Genomic DNA, 16,748 nt, shown 5'->3' with positions numbered 1-16,748 from the left:
CAATACATCGGCTAAAATCTCTCCTAAAACCTAAATTAGGAATAGTCTGAATATAGAACATTTTCATTTGTGTTAGGTAACATTTGTAACCGTTTTAAAAGCAAGTCAGTTTGAAAAAAATGCATTTGTTTTTAGGTTTTTCTTAATTTAAATCTATGAACAAGGCGGAGTTCGCAATGACTGAATAGATATTGTATTGTAGCCCGCATATAGCGCTTTAACACGTTTCTTTATAGTAAATAATCATCCTAAACTATATATAAGATTTGCCTATAGATGTTTGAACACATACGACTACAATTATCATTTTCACATCTCATGTTTCGGATAGTTGACATTGCTATTTTTTTTTCGTTTTTAAATGCTGCAATATTTCTATTGGTAGAGACTTTTTAAGGCGAAATATTTATCATAAATATGATAAAGTCATTCTTCTTTGTAGATATTTGGTTGTGTGGTACAAACTCATTTCATACAGCCAACATAAGAACACTTTGAAGGTCCGTTCAGACAGAACGACGCGAAGAACATAACCAAACATTTATCGTAAATGTAATTGAGCTTATACGATTGAAACAAAGTATTATTATACTTAGTACGTCTTGATTTATCAATAACTGTGGAAAGTAAAATTAAACCTTGTTTCAATGTTATAAAGCTCAGTTTAGTTTACGAGAAAAAACTGTCAGTTTGAACGAACCCTTGGTTGTCCACTTTATAAATTGCAGCTTTACCAAACAACTAAATTGCCATTACATTTTGGCTAACATATTAATTAATAGAAGTGTCGGAACGGTCATTTTAATTCTACGGTAAAATTAAATGTGCTGTGAGTGAACAATGAGCATAATATATATAAAATGGTTATTAGTAAGAAAATAATAAAGATATTAGTTCTGTTTAATCACGTCTTAGCTTTGGATAATATTTATGTGACTTGCGTATAAATAGTTTGCGCATTTTGGTAAAAACTTTTACCCTTTTAATGTAAAAGGTTTTATAAAATATCGTAAAATGCTTAAAACTGATTATATAATGCGTGTGTTTTTAAATCTATAATGTAATAATAAAAAAAAATAATTTATATTATATGCACTGTCTTAACATATTTAAAAACTTTTACGTTGAACTATGTAGTTGTTTTCTAATCTGTTTAAATATATAGTTCGTTATGTATTGAATAAAACGAAATTGCTATAATCCTCTATGTAATCGATCACATAAATATATTTAGTGGAAGTAATCACCATTGAAAAAAATACGCTTTTCTTGTAATGATCGTCGCAAAAGTCCCTATTTGTTTAAATCTTATTAATATATTTTATATGTCATATTATACTTTATGCAACGGCTACATTTTTGCGACATTTCTGATGGAATCTGTTCTGATATATTTCGAAATATTTTTACAATGCAACTTTGTAATATCAGTGAAAAAAATTACGCACAAATGAAGCCGAAGCAAAAATCGAACAAGTTTATTTAAATATTATAATCATAAATCATAATTTAATTGAAATAAATTCTTTTTTTTTTAGATTTTAAATTTTTAATCAAAAAATTTATATTAAATTATTTATTTAATATTCACAATTAGCTTCAATAAAATGTCGTAAATGTGTAATGCAAATATTTAAGTCATTATCGATGTAATTCTTTTGTCAACTTATCAAATAAATGCTAATATTTTTCCTTTTTAAAAAATCAGCTTTTTGACGTTTCTTACAAAATTTAACAACGAATTAACGGTTATGATAAGCCAATTAATGGTACAAAGTCAAACAAGACGACGTCTTGCTCAAAAACAAAATGGTTGTTACATATTTTTATTAATTGGCAATTTGGTCTTTGTGTGTCTGTTTCAGTATAAGTAAATAAATCGTTTAGACTAAACTCTCGTCATCCTTAGAATCCATTTAAGTTAAACTAGTGTTGTTCCCAAAGCACAAATTAGTTTTCGAATAAATGTAAGCAAGTAGTGAAACTTTATTTATTTAATTAACGTTAAAATATGCGTAACACTTTGTTAAAATTAATGTTACAGTTACATCACGACGCATGTAATGCACTTTTGTAACACTTATAAAGTAAGTTAGGTCATTTTGTTTTTTTAAATAACTTTGAAATAAGAAAGATTTCAAAAGAAAATATTCGTGTTTTATTTATGTAGTTAAAACAATGTCTGGGCAATTCGTACCACTTAAAGATTAGACGAAAATACGTCAATTTATTATTATAAATGTAAAAAAACACACGAACTTTATCGCTTAATTCAATATGCGTTGCAATGCCAAAGCTAATGTAATAATAAAGTAACGTAATTGCAAACAAAAAGCAACCATTTTTGGATTCCACGACACAAATCTCTAGTATTCTAAGAATAACCTCAAATACTTCATAAAAATCTGTTCAATCGTTTAATAAAACAAATATTATTGGACCTCTGAGTAAGTTGTAGAATTCAGTCTTAACACGTTAGCTGCCATGTTGGACTATATGTCCGACAAGCTAATGTTTCAATCAGGCCGTGTCGGACTATGTGACCGACAAGCCATACTTCCATTCAACACCTCGCTGTGGCTTGTCGGATGCTTTTTGATCGAATTGTTGTATACAGCGTGACCTGCAAGGCCCCATAAAGCAATTTTTGTCGTTTTTTGAATAATTCTGGCAGCTGACATGTTAAAGAACTCATAGGCTACAAACAAATAAAATTTTAATAATAATCAAATTTTAAAATATGAACAAACTATAGTGCGCAATATCAAATCTGCGCAAAAATAATAAAATCTCCGAAACAGAATTACAAATTCATTACGGAAATACCTAGATAAGTGCAAAACGACTTATACGTTGTGTCTTAAATAATGCCTAGTTTATATTATGCCAGTACAGTAGGACAGTAGCACTGGCTTAACATGAACTCTGGGTTACTGAGGCTAGTTAATGTTTATTTCAGTCAGTTGTATGCCAGTTGTATGCTAATGCTGTTTTTAGCGCTACTGGCATAATGTAAACCAGACATAACGAAATTAGTAAGATGTACAATTAATTCGAAAAATGAAATAAATTACTGGTAAGTAGATGTGCTTCCAGTGTTGTGGTAATTGATAATAGTAGGATCTCGATAAGTCGAACCTCGTAGTCTAAATCCTAGACGAAATTAATTGTTATTCTCTTTTTTTACCTTCTATCTCCTAATTCTCATTCCAGGACCACACTAATTGTGTAAAAAAAAGTTTGACTGCATTTTTTTAGGATTTTTTCTCTAATACAAAAAATCTTACAAAAGAAGAAGTTACAAAAAATGAAGCTAAAATATTCATGGAGGTAACGAATCAGTTATTATATTGCTTCTTTGCAAGGATAAGAAGACATAATTAACAAAGAACCTAAGACTATACACAAAACATAAACTAAGTGAAATTATGTAAGTTATAAGTTATTACTTTATTGTAAGTTCACAACTTGATACTTTTACTTTGTTCCGTTATTATTATAGTAATAATTATTATGTCAACGTCTTTCTTTACAGCGCTGTTGGTGGAGTTAAAACATAGCTTTTTACCGTTTTAATAAAATTTATCGCTTGACTAACAAACGAAAACCTATAATTTTCTTGACGTTGTCGTCTCTACGTTTAGTTCTTTCAGAAATAAGTAATGAAGCGAACGACGACGCCCCTGTTGGTGTCAGCCAATGAAGTGTCTCAGAACGCTGCTTGAACCTTACAAATGTCGCCCCGCCTTGTCTCCAACCGCCCCATTGCACAACCGCCCCTAAATCAAAGTTCGAGTTCCTAACCTTAGCTTCGGTTGTCCGCCAACTCCTGTTGTCTGTGAGTTTTTTTTACCTTTATTAATTAAAAGAAATATTTTTTTAATTTGCAATATCGTATAGTGTAGTGTAAGCGTCGAATTCTATAAATATTTGTGTAATTAATTTATTGTAAATTTATTTTACATAAAATCCATAAATATGTATTTTTTACATTTCCAACTATAGAGAATAGAGTCTTAACTAAGCTAAAATTATTGCGAAATGTAACGCGAAATTTCTCCTCGATAGTCATTTCGTTATAAAATTAATGGAATTCAAATTTTATGTCGTTTACCTATTCTGTGAAAAGCGTAAGTATATTTAATTTTTAAATTATAACAATATATTATTAATATAAAGTGGGTGTGCTATTTTTATTTTTTAAGAATTTTTAATATATATTTTCATTTTTAACCCTATAAGATAAGAATTAACATACACCTTTGAAAAGAGAACCAGAATCTCCATACTTTTCTAGAAAATGTAACACAAAATAGACTTTTCTTAATTTATGGAATTTAATTAATTTGCACACTTTAGAATTTTCACTGAAAGAATGTTACGATGTACGGTTAATATCTTATATCTTTAAATAAGCAATTCTTGTATATATTATATATAATTGGAATCTCGGAATCGGCTCCAACGATGTTTATAAAATTTAGTATATAGGTGGTTTCGGGGGCGATAAATCGATCTAGCTAGGAACCATTTTTAGAAAATGTCATTTTATTCGTGTTTTATCGATAATGAACTTAAACATAAACTTAACTTTTTCTATCGGTAAGATCGAAGAATATTATTCATATTATCATATTATTAGTAATTCGTACTTAAATATAATTTCCAAAAAACACAATTTAAAAAAAAATACCGGTCTCCAGATTTTAATCTATAAAGCTCAAACTATAATCGTTAGAATTATGATATCTCCATTTTAATACTTTTTACAACGACATCAATCTATTCCCTGAAACTATTTGTGTAGAACTTTAAATAGAAATAATCGCTAAAGTCTCATTGGTAATACAAGATTTACTGACAAAATCAATTACAAACAATAAAAAACTGAATTGTTGAGAAACTAAAGGAATCACTTTATCATTTATCATTTTAAACTAACTGATTTTGTTGATTCATCTTACAGTCAAAAATTCAAAGGGTGATTAGTTTTATTTTTATTAACCCATTAGTGCATAACGTTGGATAAATCGGACGCCAATAAAATTTTGATTTTAGGAGTTATACATATTTTACTAACCGTATATTTTTTTAAACAACAGTGTAATATATATATTTAAAGTAATACTGTTGGTTTGACATTTTGGGAAGCGATTTATCGGACAGGCTATAAAATCTAAACTTTCATATTGATTAAATATTTTATACAATTTAATGGTCAAATACACTCGAAATGAAAATATATTACAGTGATCATAATGAAAAAGGCGTTAATAAACTTTATGCACTAATGGGTTAAATTAAAAATGCCTCGCGTATATGATATGTTTTGAAAAACGTGGTAATAGAATTTCAAAATGTTCATCCCTAACGCTTTTATTAATAATTCGATTATAAATTTACTATTATTAATCCTTTGAAAAAGTTTATTTTGAGGCATTTTGTTTACCTACTGTTGCATTAAAACTTTCGAACTAATTCCAAAATCTCTATATAAAACATATCATCCCTGTTAATATCTATAACAACACAGAGATAATATGTTTTAAACTGAGATTTAGACTCAGAAACCCACGGTAAATATTCATCTCTACTCTCATTAACTCAATTATCAGGATCTTAACTTTTGTGTATACTAGTAGATCTTAAGATAAATTTTGTGTATAATAGTACCTTCAAATATTTCTATTTAAATACATCATCAATAGGTTATCGATGTTTAATCTGACATACGGTATATTATATCGCCCTCAAAAGTCAAGCACAAGTAACGCGGGGTAGCGACGTTTACCATTAATAGATAATTAGCGTCAGTTGCGGTGGCAAGGCGTTTACAACATACGGCGTAATTGTAGCACAAACACAACGCCCAAAGGCCGCCGGCTTACTAATGACCATCGCGTGGCATATCGTAAAACACAGATACCGATTTGTTCCGTTTCGAAACGATCGTATCATAGTTTGTCATGATTATACACAGAATGATCTATATTTATCGGCAAATGTTTTACTTTTACAAATATATAATAAAAACTGTCAACCACGACTTCGTCCGCGCGGAATTTAAAAAAATTGTAGCCTATGTGTTCTTCCAGACTTTGTTCTACATCCACGCCAAATTTCATCGTGATCTATTGTGCTGTACTGGAGATACTTTCTAACAAACATCAATCCAAACTATCCCATTTATAATATTAGTAAAATAATAAGATTTAAGATATATAAGCTTAATAAATACATAATCAAAGTGCTACGATATCACAGTCTACGAGAAAAATATGTTTTGAAATGTTTTTTCAAACCTATTTAAAAGTGTAATTTTTTTTTTATTTTGACAATGAACAACTCACGAGGATGTTAATATCTCTAAAATATATAGAAATAAAGAGGCAATTATCTATACATATTAATAAAATTGGAAAGTCAGTATGTAATATCGAAAAACAAAATTCGAGGTGATGCATGCGGGCATGTTTTAGGCTACTTTTTTTTCTAATCTGTGCCGACAAAGTCACGGGCCACCGTTAGTAATACAATAAAATAGCGTTTAATTTCTTTTAATCTAATTATTTCTTGAAACACATACTAATTAGGTAATAAATTCAAATTTATGTACACTATTCATGATATTAAGCAACATATTTCAATCAAATTCAAGATAAAATTACAAACAATTCTAATTTTTATATAGTCATTTTACTTATTGAATAAATCTATATTTAAAGGCGATAAGACTTATAATTACAATATAGTTCGTACTTGTTAATTAAATGTCTTAACATACTTAAAAAGTCAACCACTTTTATAGCAGGAATCGTCAAAATTAATAAATTTATATTGGGGTTTGTAACTTGAACAGCCATCAGTCCGCGATGTCAGGTGTCAGTTCTCACGGTGCGCGGGCCAACGCCATTATCTCTATTCTTTTATGATGACAGTTCCTTACGCGACTTCCTTGACGTCATCATTGTCACTTCCACCGCATACTAAGGGTTTTTATTGCGCCATTTTTTTCCCAAAGAAAAAATAACTGCTTTTGTTCCTTGAGATGTAGATATAGATTTAATAAAATATCGTCTGAAACAAGGCCTTTCTTATGCTGTAAAAATTTTTGTTTTCATGACACAATAATAAGAAATATTTAGTCTTATTTTATTAAAATATTATTTGATGCCATAGACTATGTATGCACTATGAATAATTTTCCTCATCTATTTCTCTATGCTCCCAACTTTACAGGAAAATATTCTTTTTTAAATTTCATTTTCATGCTTCCAGCTTTAAGTCGTGTCAAAAATTTCGTTGCACTCGTTTAAAAGGTGATTTGCACACTCGGTAGACTTAACGACAAAAGGCCTCGTGTTGCCTACACTGAGCGCAGCTTCTATCGACAATCGATTATTAATAGCATCAGAAACATGACGCAGCACAACTCTTTCAAATTCCCCGCAAATGTCGCGAGGATGTTCACCAAATTGAACCATTGTATTAACATATTCTTATGCGCATATTTTTAAATTTATTATGCGAACTTTTGTCGCCAATATTTCGCAGATACGATTTTGATGATGATGGGTTACGGGGATTTAAGGGTACGACATATATTTAGAATAATTTATGACTAAATAAATAGTATTTGCTCTCGAAAAAGTAAGCTACGGTTAATGTTAGTAGCGTATTTATTAGGATCCAAAACGTCTAATAGTCTACTATGTCTTTAGGTTTCTAAAATTGAAAATATTTGTGTGAAAACATCTTTGCTCTTATTATCATTAAAGAAACAGAGAATGACTACTCTCTTCATCTATATCACTGTGTTATCCAAGGTTTTTAGCGGTATCTAACTATTAGGTTTTATGAAATTTAGTGTAAATGTGTAATATGTTATGTAAGTATTATGATACTAAGTAGATGATGGAGAGGAGGGAAGGTAAACCGGAGGTGTTATGCCGTGTTTGCGGAGACAAGGCGTCGGGCAAACACTACGGCGTGCCTTCCTGCGACGGTTGCAGAGGTTTCTTCAAAAGAAGCATTAGAAGGTAAACATACGACAATTTTCTAAAATAGAGAAAGAAGGGAAATCTTTGCTCGCTCCAAAATGTGTCCTTTCCTAAAGGACACAGTTTTCGTATTTAGTACTAATTTATCGGCCCTTTCTTTAGAACAAATACGACAGTTTTAGGAACTGTTCTCAGTAATATAAAATTCCTTAGTCTATCTCTCTGACCACTGATTAATTTAGTTTTAAGATACAAAATTATAAGATGATATGTCTCTTGTACATTTTAGCCTGACTGACATTTATATTATTATATATCATTCCTTTGTCATCTCCTATACCCTAAAGGACTGATTTTAGCGAGCGAGATGTTTTTATATTCTTCCTAGCTCTTAACTAAGTGTTTATTTTCCTATAGGAATCTCGACTACGTATGTAAGGAGGGGGGTCGATGCATAGTGGACGTCAGTCGCAGGAACCAATGCCAAGCATGTCGCTTCTCTAAATGTTTGCGAGTCAATATGAAGAAAGAAGGTAAGATAAACCCCATTTTTATATTTCGAATAACACCGAAAAAATGTTTTGCTATTTATTTACCTTCGCAATGATTTTTAGTTTTAAAGTAATTTCTAATAGTTGTCCTAGGATAGAAATCATTTCCTAAGTAGAAACTTGAGACATATTTGTAACGAATTACTGTAATTAAGGGATAATAAAAATCCGAAACTTCTAGAATTTATGTCTTTTGATCTTCTCTATCAATATAGAGGACAATTCCTAATACTCGTCAATACAATCTTTTTTATATTTCTAACAGTAAAAGTTATCATCATCATGGTAAATAAACGAATTTTTTACATTATAGAAAAATCTTTTAACGAAAAATATGATATTTATTGTAAAATCCTAACCATTGAAATGTGACAAATAGCGCGTTTTAAATCGATAACTGACGTAGCACTTGTCTCAATAAAGTATTTATCCAGGCGGCTTCTTCGCAGCATCTCTTTTCCATTAGTCGACATCTCAAGTATTTGCGGTACACAAGTAACGTAAGTGGCGATTGATAAAAATCGTGGGAGGTTTGCGGTCGATTTTCATCTGTTCGTAACCGTGTACAGTCGAGGACGTTTATTTCCTACCCATTGCGATTGTCAATTGCAATTACGTCGAAGACCTGTCAAAGCAATACATCTTAAATTATAGCTTTTACTGCGAGTTACGAATGCAACAACCCTAGTATTAATATAGTCGTCTTTATTTTATCAAAGATAATGAAAGGGATGTCAATACGTCAATAATGACAGTACATTGAAGTACTGGGGTTTATTGACATACGATACTCTAAATGGGAAGCGAAATAAATTCTTTGTACGTAGAAGTGTGAATATTGCACGCGACTACAACTGGCCTTTCGCACGATATGAAACATATTGTGGTATCGCCTACCCCTAAAATCAACCCCTTGGGTTACGAGTGAGGTTATTTCAACAAATGGTTGACTCTCCGATTAAATAATTTGAATGTTAATTGATATTTGATTGCAAAGTTAATTTGTTTGATTATTACCTTGATTTATTTGCTAAGTAATATATTTTTACGAAATACAATTGATAAAGTAATCGTAATTAAAATATGAAGAGGAATTACGGAACCAAACTCAGTTTAGTTTTTACAATAGAATATTTCTAACATAATATTTCACAGACAATTCGAAAATCAGCCAGTATTTAAATCACAAAAGTTTTTAGAAACAAAACAAAACAGTGCGGACTCAATTCAAGTCTATGAATTTATAAAATGTTGATAAAATATATCGTGTTTATATGCATACTTCTAACTTCTGAGAAGTAAGATGTCACTCGCAGTCTATTTGCAGTAGGACGCCGTCGAGAAGACGGGACCATAGACACTAATGTGATAGACATGTTTGTACTCTCACACTTAGGGGCACATGTCATGACCGGGCAAGCGTAGTACACCCTATATGTGGTATAATATGACAAATATATAATTATAGGGTGACCTTTGTAATCAAATGTATAATTTGTTAAAATAGTCACCAGTTATTTTTATTACGAACACTGATACAGTACAACAAGTAGTAGAGCAACAGTGGTAGAGCCCGCTTTAACATCTTCGCACGAATTGGCCAGGCTCGCCCGGTGAAATACCACGACCACACAGAAGACAGGCGTGAAGTGGAAGCAATTCCGCGTTTCGTCTGATGAGTGTTCGTCCTGGAGGCCTAATTTAGTCCTCTTTCCCTTCCTACGCTTTTTCTTATAAGGATGGGAAGTGGAAGTGGACTTTCCGGATGAGAGGATGCATGGAAATGTTTTCTTTCTGTGCATCCTCTCCTCCGTCCAATAAAGGTAGGCAACGCATATGCAATTGCGTATGTCTATGGGCAACGGTCACTTCGCCATTTCAGCGATTTCATGTGGTCGCTCGCTCGTTTGCCACCTTATGATATAAAAAAAAAACAGAATTATAGACAGTGAACTATAGAAAATTATAAAATGTTACTTTAAGACTTAGTACAAAGACGACCTTTAAGCCGTGTCCTTTAATTGACACCAAACAAAAACCGGTCGTAAACTTAAACTACGATTGTAATATTTTTCTTTTTAAATTGAAATCTGCGCAAATGAATTTTATAATTAAAATTAATTCGATTTTAATTTACTAACATGTTTTTGCCTACAGCTGTACAACATGAACGTGCAAGACGTCCATTCGTCCAGCAACAATATTCGTTGCAGAAAAGCTACGACTTCACCAGACAAGCGATTTTTCCACCCACACCTCTAGCTACATTCCCTCCCATAAATTCATACAATACTATCGATACGCGAACACCTTCATTCTCCGAACATACCTTTCACGATTTCTCACGATATCCTGATTCCTTACCACCAGATATCAATCCACTTATGCAAGCCAACTTGAATACGCTAAATCCATTTAAACTACCGATGTTTCCAACTTCCTTACACTATCCACAAGCCGCGTATTTCCCGACAAATATTTTCTATCCACCCATCGCTTTGGCGAACTCAGCGCACTTGGAAGCAAGAAGCACCAGTAAGTACTATATGTCAGAATAAGTATTTGTCCTCTCCTAATAGATTTTTATAGCGCATCTAGAGTTTATTTTAAGAAATATAAAATATTTTTAAATAAACTTGTTACTTTTGAAAAACAAGGCTGACAGTAATGTTGTAAAATTTAATCGTGAAACATGAACGACTTATATTTGTTTTGAAATGTAATTGAACTAGCTATTGCCCACGTTTCAAAAAAACTTATTTAGTAGCCTTTGTCTCCTTCCGTACTATTGTTTACATCTGTGCTATATTTCAGCGACATCCATGCAGCCGTTCTAGAGATACCTTCAAACATCCATCGCCCCGAACATTCGTATTTATAATATAAGTAAGATTAGATAATTTTCTTTTGTAACAGAACCCATTTTTGAGGATATAAATACACACAAATTGCGTCAACCATTCAAGGATGATGTAAAACCAGATTCCCAGTTAACAGACAAATTGAAAGAAGACGAAGTGTCAAGCTCAGAAGAAGCGTGCAAAAGCAATCTACCCGCTAGAACAAATGAAGACGGTTAGTATAGTGGGTTTCCACTGCTGAAACACTTGGATGTAAAATAAAGCAAAATGAGTTTCGAGTTCAGTTCAGCCAGAGTTCATAGTTCGGAGAGGCATTCCCCCCCCCCTAAAGTAGAGGTGGGGGGAATGCCTCTCCCTACCCCCTCTGGCGACGCCCATATAATTTGTTACTTAATATCTAGTAACTATAAGTATGTGATATTTATTAAAATGACAATTAATTTCAACGGGATTTTAGATCGAGACGGGATTGGTGCTACTTAATGTAATAATTTTCGTCCCTACACGAACATGTTGCGACCAGTTCGTGCCGCCACCAACTCTTGTATTGATACGTGCGGTGTGTTTTCTCATTATCTTGGTTAACTATTTATTATTGTTACATTATCGAAAGGTATCATAAAGTTGCAATCCGATACAAATTGTTTAGAGTGAAATAGTTTACTAGAAAAAGACTTACGACTTACTTAACTTGCAAAATTGTACCTTTTAACGTATCGTGGGCGTCAGCAAATACGTAACGGGAGTTCATTTCGCAATGTGAAGTATTAAAAATTACTAACTCTCAATATTTAGAAATAGCAGTCAGTTCTAAGACTTCATACTGTATAGTTGTAAGAAAATCGATATGGAAAAAGATAATTTTGATACAGAGAGTGCGTCTGGGACATCGTTAGTTACGGAGGAAACTTTTCGTCGTATCGACAGTGCGAAATGTTTCGAACACAAAACTCTATCTTCTATGGCGGCTGGGATCCGTGATGGCTTGTACGATCCCACCACTAAGCTACTAGTGCTTGCTGTCAAATGGCTCCACAATGTACCGGTCTATTTGAAAATGAATCCCCGCGACCAAATGCAACTATTATACAGTAACTGGAAGGAACTATTCGTCCTAACTGCTTCCCAGTATTCTTATTATTTTGATGAAGGTAAGTTCAAATTTTAATTGTGAATACATGAAATTAAATTACTTTTAACAATTTATAATGTACTTATTGGTGTCCTACGACTGCGTTCGCACGGATTAAAATGAAAAATAAGTTATAAGAATAGCCTGTCACACAGGGATAGCGTAGCTTCCAAATAGTGAATTAAGTTAGGGAAAGAATTTATCAAATCAGTACAGTAGTTTCGGAACGTGTGCAATGCAACTAATTAAAATATTTCTCTTAATAATTTATAAAAGATTATCGTGGCCCTTTTACCTTTTGTTTATTCCTCGAGTTTTATACTTACTTTCAATTTATTGTCTTTTACTTAAAGTTAGAAAAAGACGTCTGAGTAGATTAAGGCATAGGCCGTGTCACTTTAAAAAATCTGACGTTTTTATTTTACAGAACACTTCAAAACCCTGATTAACGTGAAGAAGCCAGATATGAAGGAATTATTGGATAAATTAACATCGCTCCTAAACAAAATTGTGAAATGTCGCTTGGATAATACGGAGTACGACTGTCTGAAAATTATGCTGTTATTCAGAAAAGGTAAGGCAAGGCGGCACCTATCTAGAATTTTAAAAACTAATCTAATTTAACTAACTTCATATCGAATAGCTTAAATAGACCCTTCCTGACTATAGATAGACGACCTATGATAAGGGTAATAATTTAAACCCAGTTTAAAAATACCAATTTCATTTAACAATTCGTTCGTGATGCCGAAACATTGAAATATTATCCCTTGTTTATGTGAATGTCTCGACAGTGGGAACTAATCTTAATAAAACTCGTAGATACATTGGAATACCCGTCTTCAAGTCGAATTGAAAAATTTCAAGAACGGGCATTGACAGATTTTCAAAATCATTGCTTGTTAAAAGATTCTGATCGCTCTGGAAGACTGATGCTTTTGCTACCGAGTATTTGTTTCATCAGCGCCCAAGGAATCTTAGAAGATTTATTGTTTCCAGCAATAGACAAGGATGAAATACACGTAATATTGTCACGTATATTATTATACTCTGCCATTTAATAAGTTCATACTAATATTATTAAAACATTTATAATTTTTAATTTGTATTTACGTGTCTCAGTTTGTACTAAACGTAACGTAAAGTGGAATAATTTTTACGTTATGTTACTAAAGTAGATCTGATATAAAGCGTTCTAATTTTTTTAATAGCAGATTTTTTTTGTAAATTTACTAATATTTCTTTTACCATTCCAAATAAGCTCTAAGCTTGTACTAGGATATGGTTTAAGACGATAGTCGAATTGCGGGATTCGAACCCCCGAAACCTCGTGATCGGAAATCCGTACCTTTAACCATTAGGCTATTGACGCTTAAATTCTATTTGTATCATTGTTTTGTAGTTTAGCTCTTGTTTACGATTAGTCACGAAAATATAAGATGTAAGCAATTAGATTACTCATTTACCGTGAGTTTGTCAAACCAAAATCTCCGTGTAAAACATATTGTTATCTCGGTTTTGTCAAAGATGATAAACAGGGATGACGATGTGTTTTAAACGAAGTTTTTAGTCTCAGGAACCTACGGTTAGACGATGTTATCACTATCGGAGTTTGGTCATTCTACTGACTTACATGTAATAAAAATAATAGTATCTAAAGTAGGAGTAATCAGCTATGTAAGATTATAAGTCTTGATGTTAAAATGCATCCATAAACATTAGTCGCTGTAACGACGTTTCTTGCTTTAACTTTCACATTACCGTAGACTTCCACTGTTGAATTGCTCTAAAACATATTATCTTCGTTTTTCAGCCAACTATTGTATATTTTTGCAGTGGAAACCGATGGTTAAACAATTAATTTTCCAAAATTACGGACATCCAGATATAATTTTTTCTGCGCATTTCTGCAAACCGCATTCGAATCGTTCATACGTCCCCTAAATCTTATCAATGGAAATTGGTAAATACGATAGCTATACTTAACTATCATCTAGTGAAATAAGATTTTTATCTTTTTAACCTGTGTTAAGTTTTCATTGTCATTACACCTGTATAACAACAATATTTCCTGCCACTTTTTTATAATAGTTGAAATTCAAGATCCACAAACACTTTTGAAGAAAGTTTCAACGAATACTCGCCTACTATGTAATGTCAATAACTTCTTAAACAAGTTTGTTCTTTTCTATTCTTTGATAATCATGCATATCCAGTGTAGAAACATTCATACAAAAATTTATTTTACTCCCATTTTCTTCGATAAAATGGATATTTTTGTATGGATGTTTTGACAATGGTAACTCATAACTATAAGATTATAATAATAAAAGATTTTTTACGTTTTTTTTGTCTGTGTAAGTTTATTTTATTAATTTTATTTGTTAAAAAAAATATATTATTTTGTTCCTATTTTCGTTACCAATATAGTTTTGCCAGAGTTTAAATTGTTATCACTATCTGCAATTATAATTTCAATAAATATTTTAAATCGACATTTATTTCATTGATCCTAAGTAATAATAATCCTACCCTTTTATAAATATACATACACATTTACATAGCTCTAGAAATTTCTATACTTTTTCGGTATTCGTGGTTCGATTTCGGTTCGAAAACAACACAAATTTCTAAGAGCTTTTTAAATGTATTTATATTTGTGCATCCGACTTTCAAAACAGTGTGCCATTTTTTTGGTATCGGATGGGGGGGAACCTTCGTAAAATACCCTGCCTTTTTGTAGGAATGACAGGGTTATGTGAGATTCTTACTCACTAAAACCCCATCGGTTGCCAACCTCTAGTGCGACTGCGAGGGTCCCGGGATCTCGTGTGCAGGGGGTGGAAACTTAGAAGAAGGACGGTTTGTATGGAAAGTGGCGCCACCTTTTATATAATGGTAAACATCATTTCATCTCATGGCTGAGAAGAAGCATCATTTCTGTCATCGAGACATTCATGTGTCATCAAACCGCTACGTTTTTTCGTATTTCTATTTCTGTTCTTGTATTCTTAGTTAATTGTTGTTTCATTCATTTTGTTTTTAATTAAAATGTGTTTTCATGAAAAACGACGCTGTATGCAACTGTGTTTTAGATGGACTGATTATGGTAAGTTACAATTCAATAAAAATTTTCATGTTATTCCCATACGTCAGACTCATTTAAACATTTAAATATTTTCGTATTTTGGTGTAGTTTTTAGCACCACAGTGATTTATACTTTCCGGTTTTCATATTGAATGGTGCCCTACTTCTAATACATTTTACATATCAGTTCCTATACTTGACAGGAAATCACATTCTGTTTGTTTGTTGTAGGTGCACATATACACGGTTTCCCCCTTCCTGAGAGAAGGTCAGTGAAGTTCAGAAAATGTGTGCCAATCACTGGAATTATAGAGCCATAAACTGATGTGTCTGAAATTAGTAGGTGGGTCCATGTGTGTATATGTAAAAAATATATTTTTTTATTTGTAATTTTTTATTGTAAAGAAAAATCTGCTTGCCTATGTTGTAAGAGAATATGTTCAGAGTGTTTAAACTCGCAAATAACTACAAATTGCCAGTTGCCAGCTTGCATGTGACTGAAAATATTTTGGGGTTTGGTTTTAATTACAGGGTATGCATTTTTTTGTGACCGCGCTTTACTATTTATTACCGTAAATGTAATTTTCAAATATATATATTAAAAATTAAAATATTGAGCTGATATCTTGAAAGTCGTTGATGTATATGTACTTGCATAGATTTAAAATTAAGTTTTGTAGAAATATAATAAATAATGTACAAAAATATAAAAATATTTTGTTTTTATTTCCCCAATAATAATAGGATCATTTTAATAGAGGTATTTCATAGAAGGCTACTTGATATCGGCTCACTATATTAATAACTACATAAGTGGGTATATTATTTTTGAACATTGATTTAATGTCAATTTTAACTTTATTAGATTCCCACTTATTAGTTATTAATATAGTGAGCTAAATATGCGTGCTTACATATATAGGTACCAAAAAAAAAAAAATTAGTTCACCGATTATACGCATGGAGCGCCACAATCGCCGTGGATCCACGACTTCGTGCGAGTTGCCCCTCTTTCTATAGTATACTTATTATACTCTTTGCTCGTGTGCCTAGCATGAATATTTGCGACAATCCTTCGTGTCATTGTCAAAACTAGTAGGAGATTTTTGGTTTACT

The 16,748-nt window shown here is 31.9% G+C and overlaps 2 protein-coding genes across 2 annotated transcripts in view; both read left to right on the top strand.

Moving 5' to 3' along the window:
- The window catches only part of LOC106126268 (uncharacterized), a 52,375-nt gene extending 48,676 nt beyond the window's left edge, over positions 1–3,699 (top strand). The window contains exon 7 of the mRNA XM_013323802.1: positions 3,645–3,699. Coding sequence (XP_013179256.1) covers positions 3,645–3,663 — 19 coding nt within the window. The 3' untranslated portion in view covers positions 3,664–3,699. The remainder of the gene's footprint in view (positions 1–3,644) is intronic.
- Positions 3,700–3,790: 91 nt separating this feature from the next.
- LOC106126269 (nuclear receptor subfamily 2 group F member 5) lies at positions 3,791–13,776 on the top strand. The gene is made up of 8 exons (XM_013323803.1): positions 3,791–3,838; positions 7,909–8,039; positions 8,418–8,533; positions 10,709–11,086; positions 11,468–11,626; positions 12,285–12,563; positions 12,972–13,118; positions 13,367–13,776. The coding sequence occupies exons 2-8, from the start codon at positions 7,912–7,914 to the stop codon at positions 13,603–13,605; spliced, it is 1,446 nt and encodes a 481-aa protein (XP_013179257.1). The 5' UTR covers positions 3,791–3,838; positions 7,909–7,911; the 3' UTR covers positions 13,606–13,776.
- Positions 13,777–16,748: the final 2,972 nt, after the last annotated feature.

The sequence above is a fragment of the Papilio xuthus genome, unplaced genomic scaffold (assembly GCF_000836235.2).
Source record: "Papilio xuthus unplaced genomic scaffold, Pxut_1.1 DF825017.1, whole genome shotgun sequence".
Taxonomy (NCBI): Eukaryota; Metazoa; Arthropoda; class Insecta; order Lepidoptera; family Papilionidae; genus Papilio; species Papilio xuthus.
Note: the sequence above shows the minus strand (reverse complement) of the source record. Positions and strands in the feature narration are given on the sequence as shown.

Coding starts and splice junctions, on each gene's coding strand:
- LOC106126269 (XM_013323803.1), top strand. CDS start 7,912: ATGATGGAGAGGAGGGAAGGTAAACCGGAGGTGTTATGCCGTGTTTGC. Junction 8,534..10,708: donor AGTCAATATGAAGAAAGAAG/GTAAGATAAACC, acceptor TTTTGCCTACAG/CTGTACAACATGAACGTGCA. Junction 12,564..12,971: donor TTCTTATTATTTTGATGAAG/GTAAGTTCAAAT, acceptor TTTATTTTACAG/AACACTTCAAAACCCTGATT.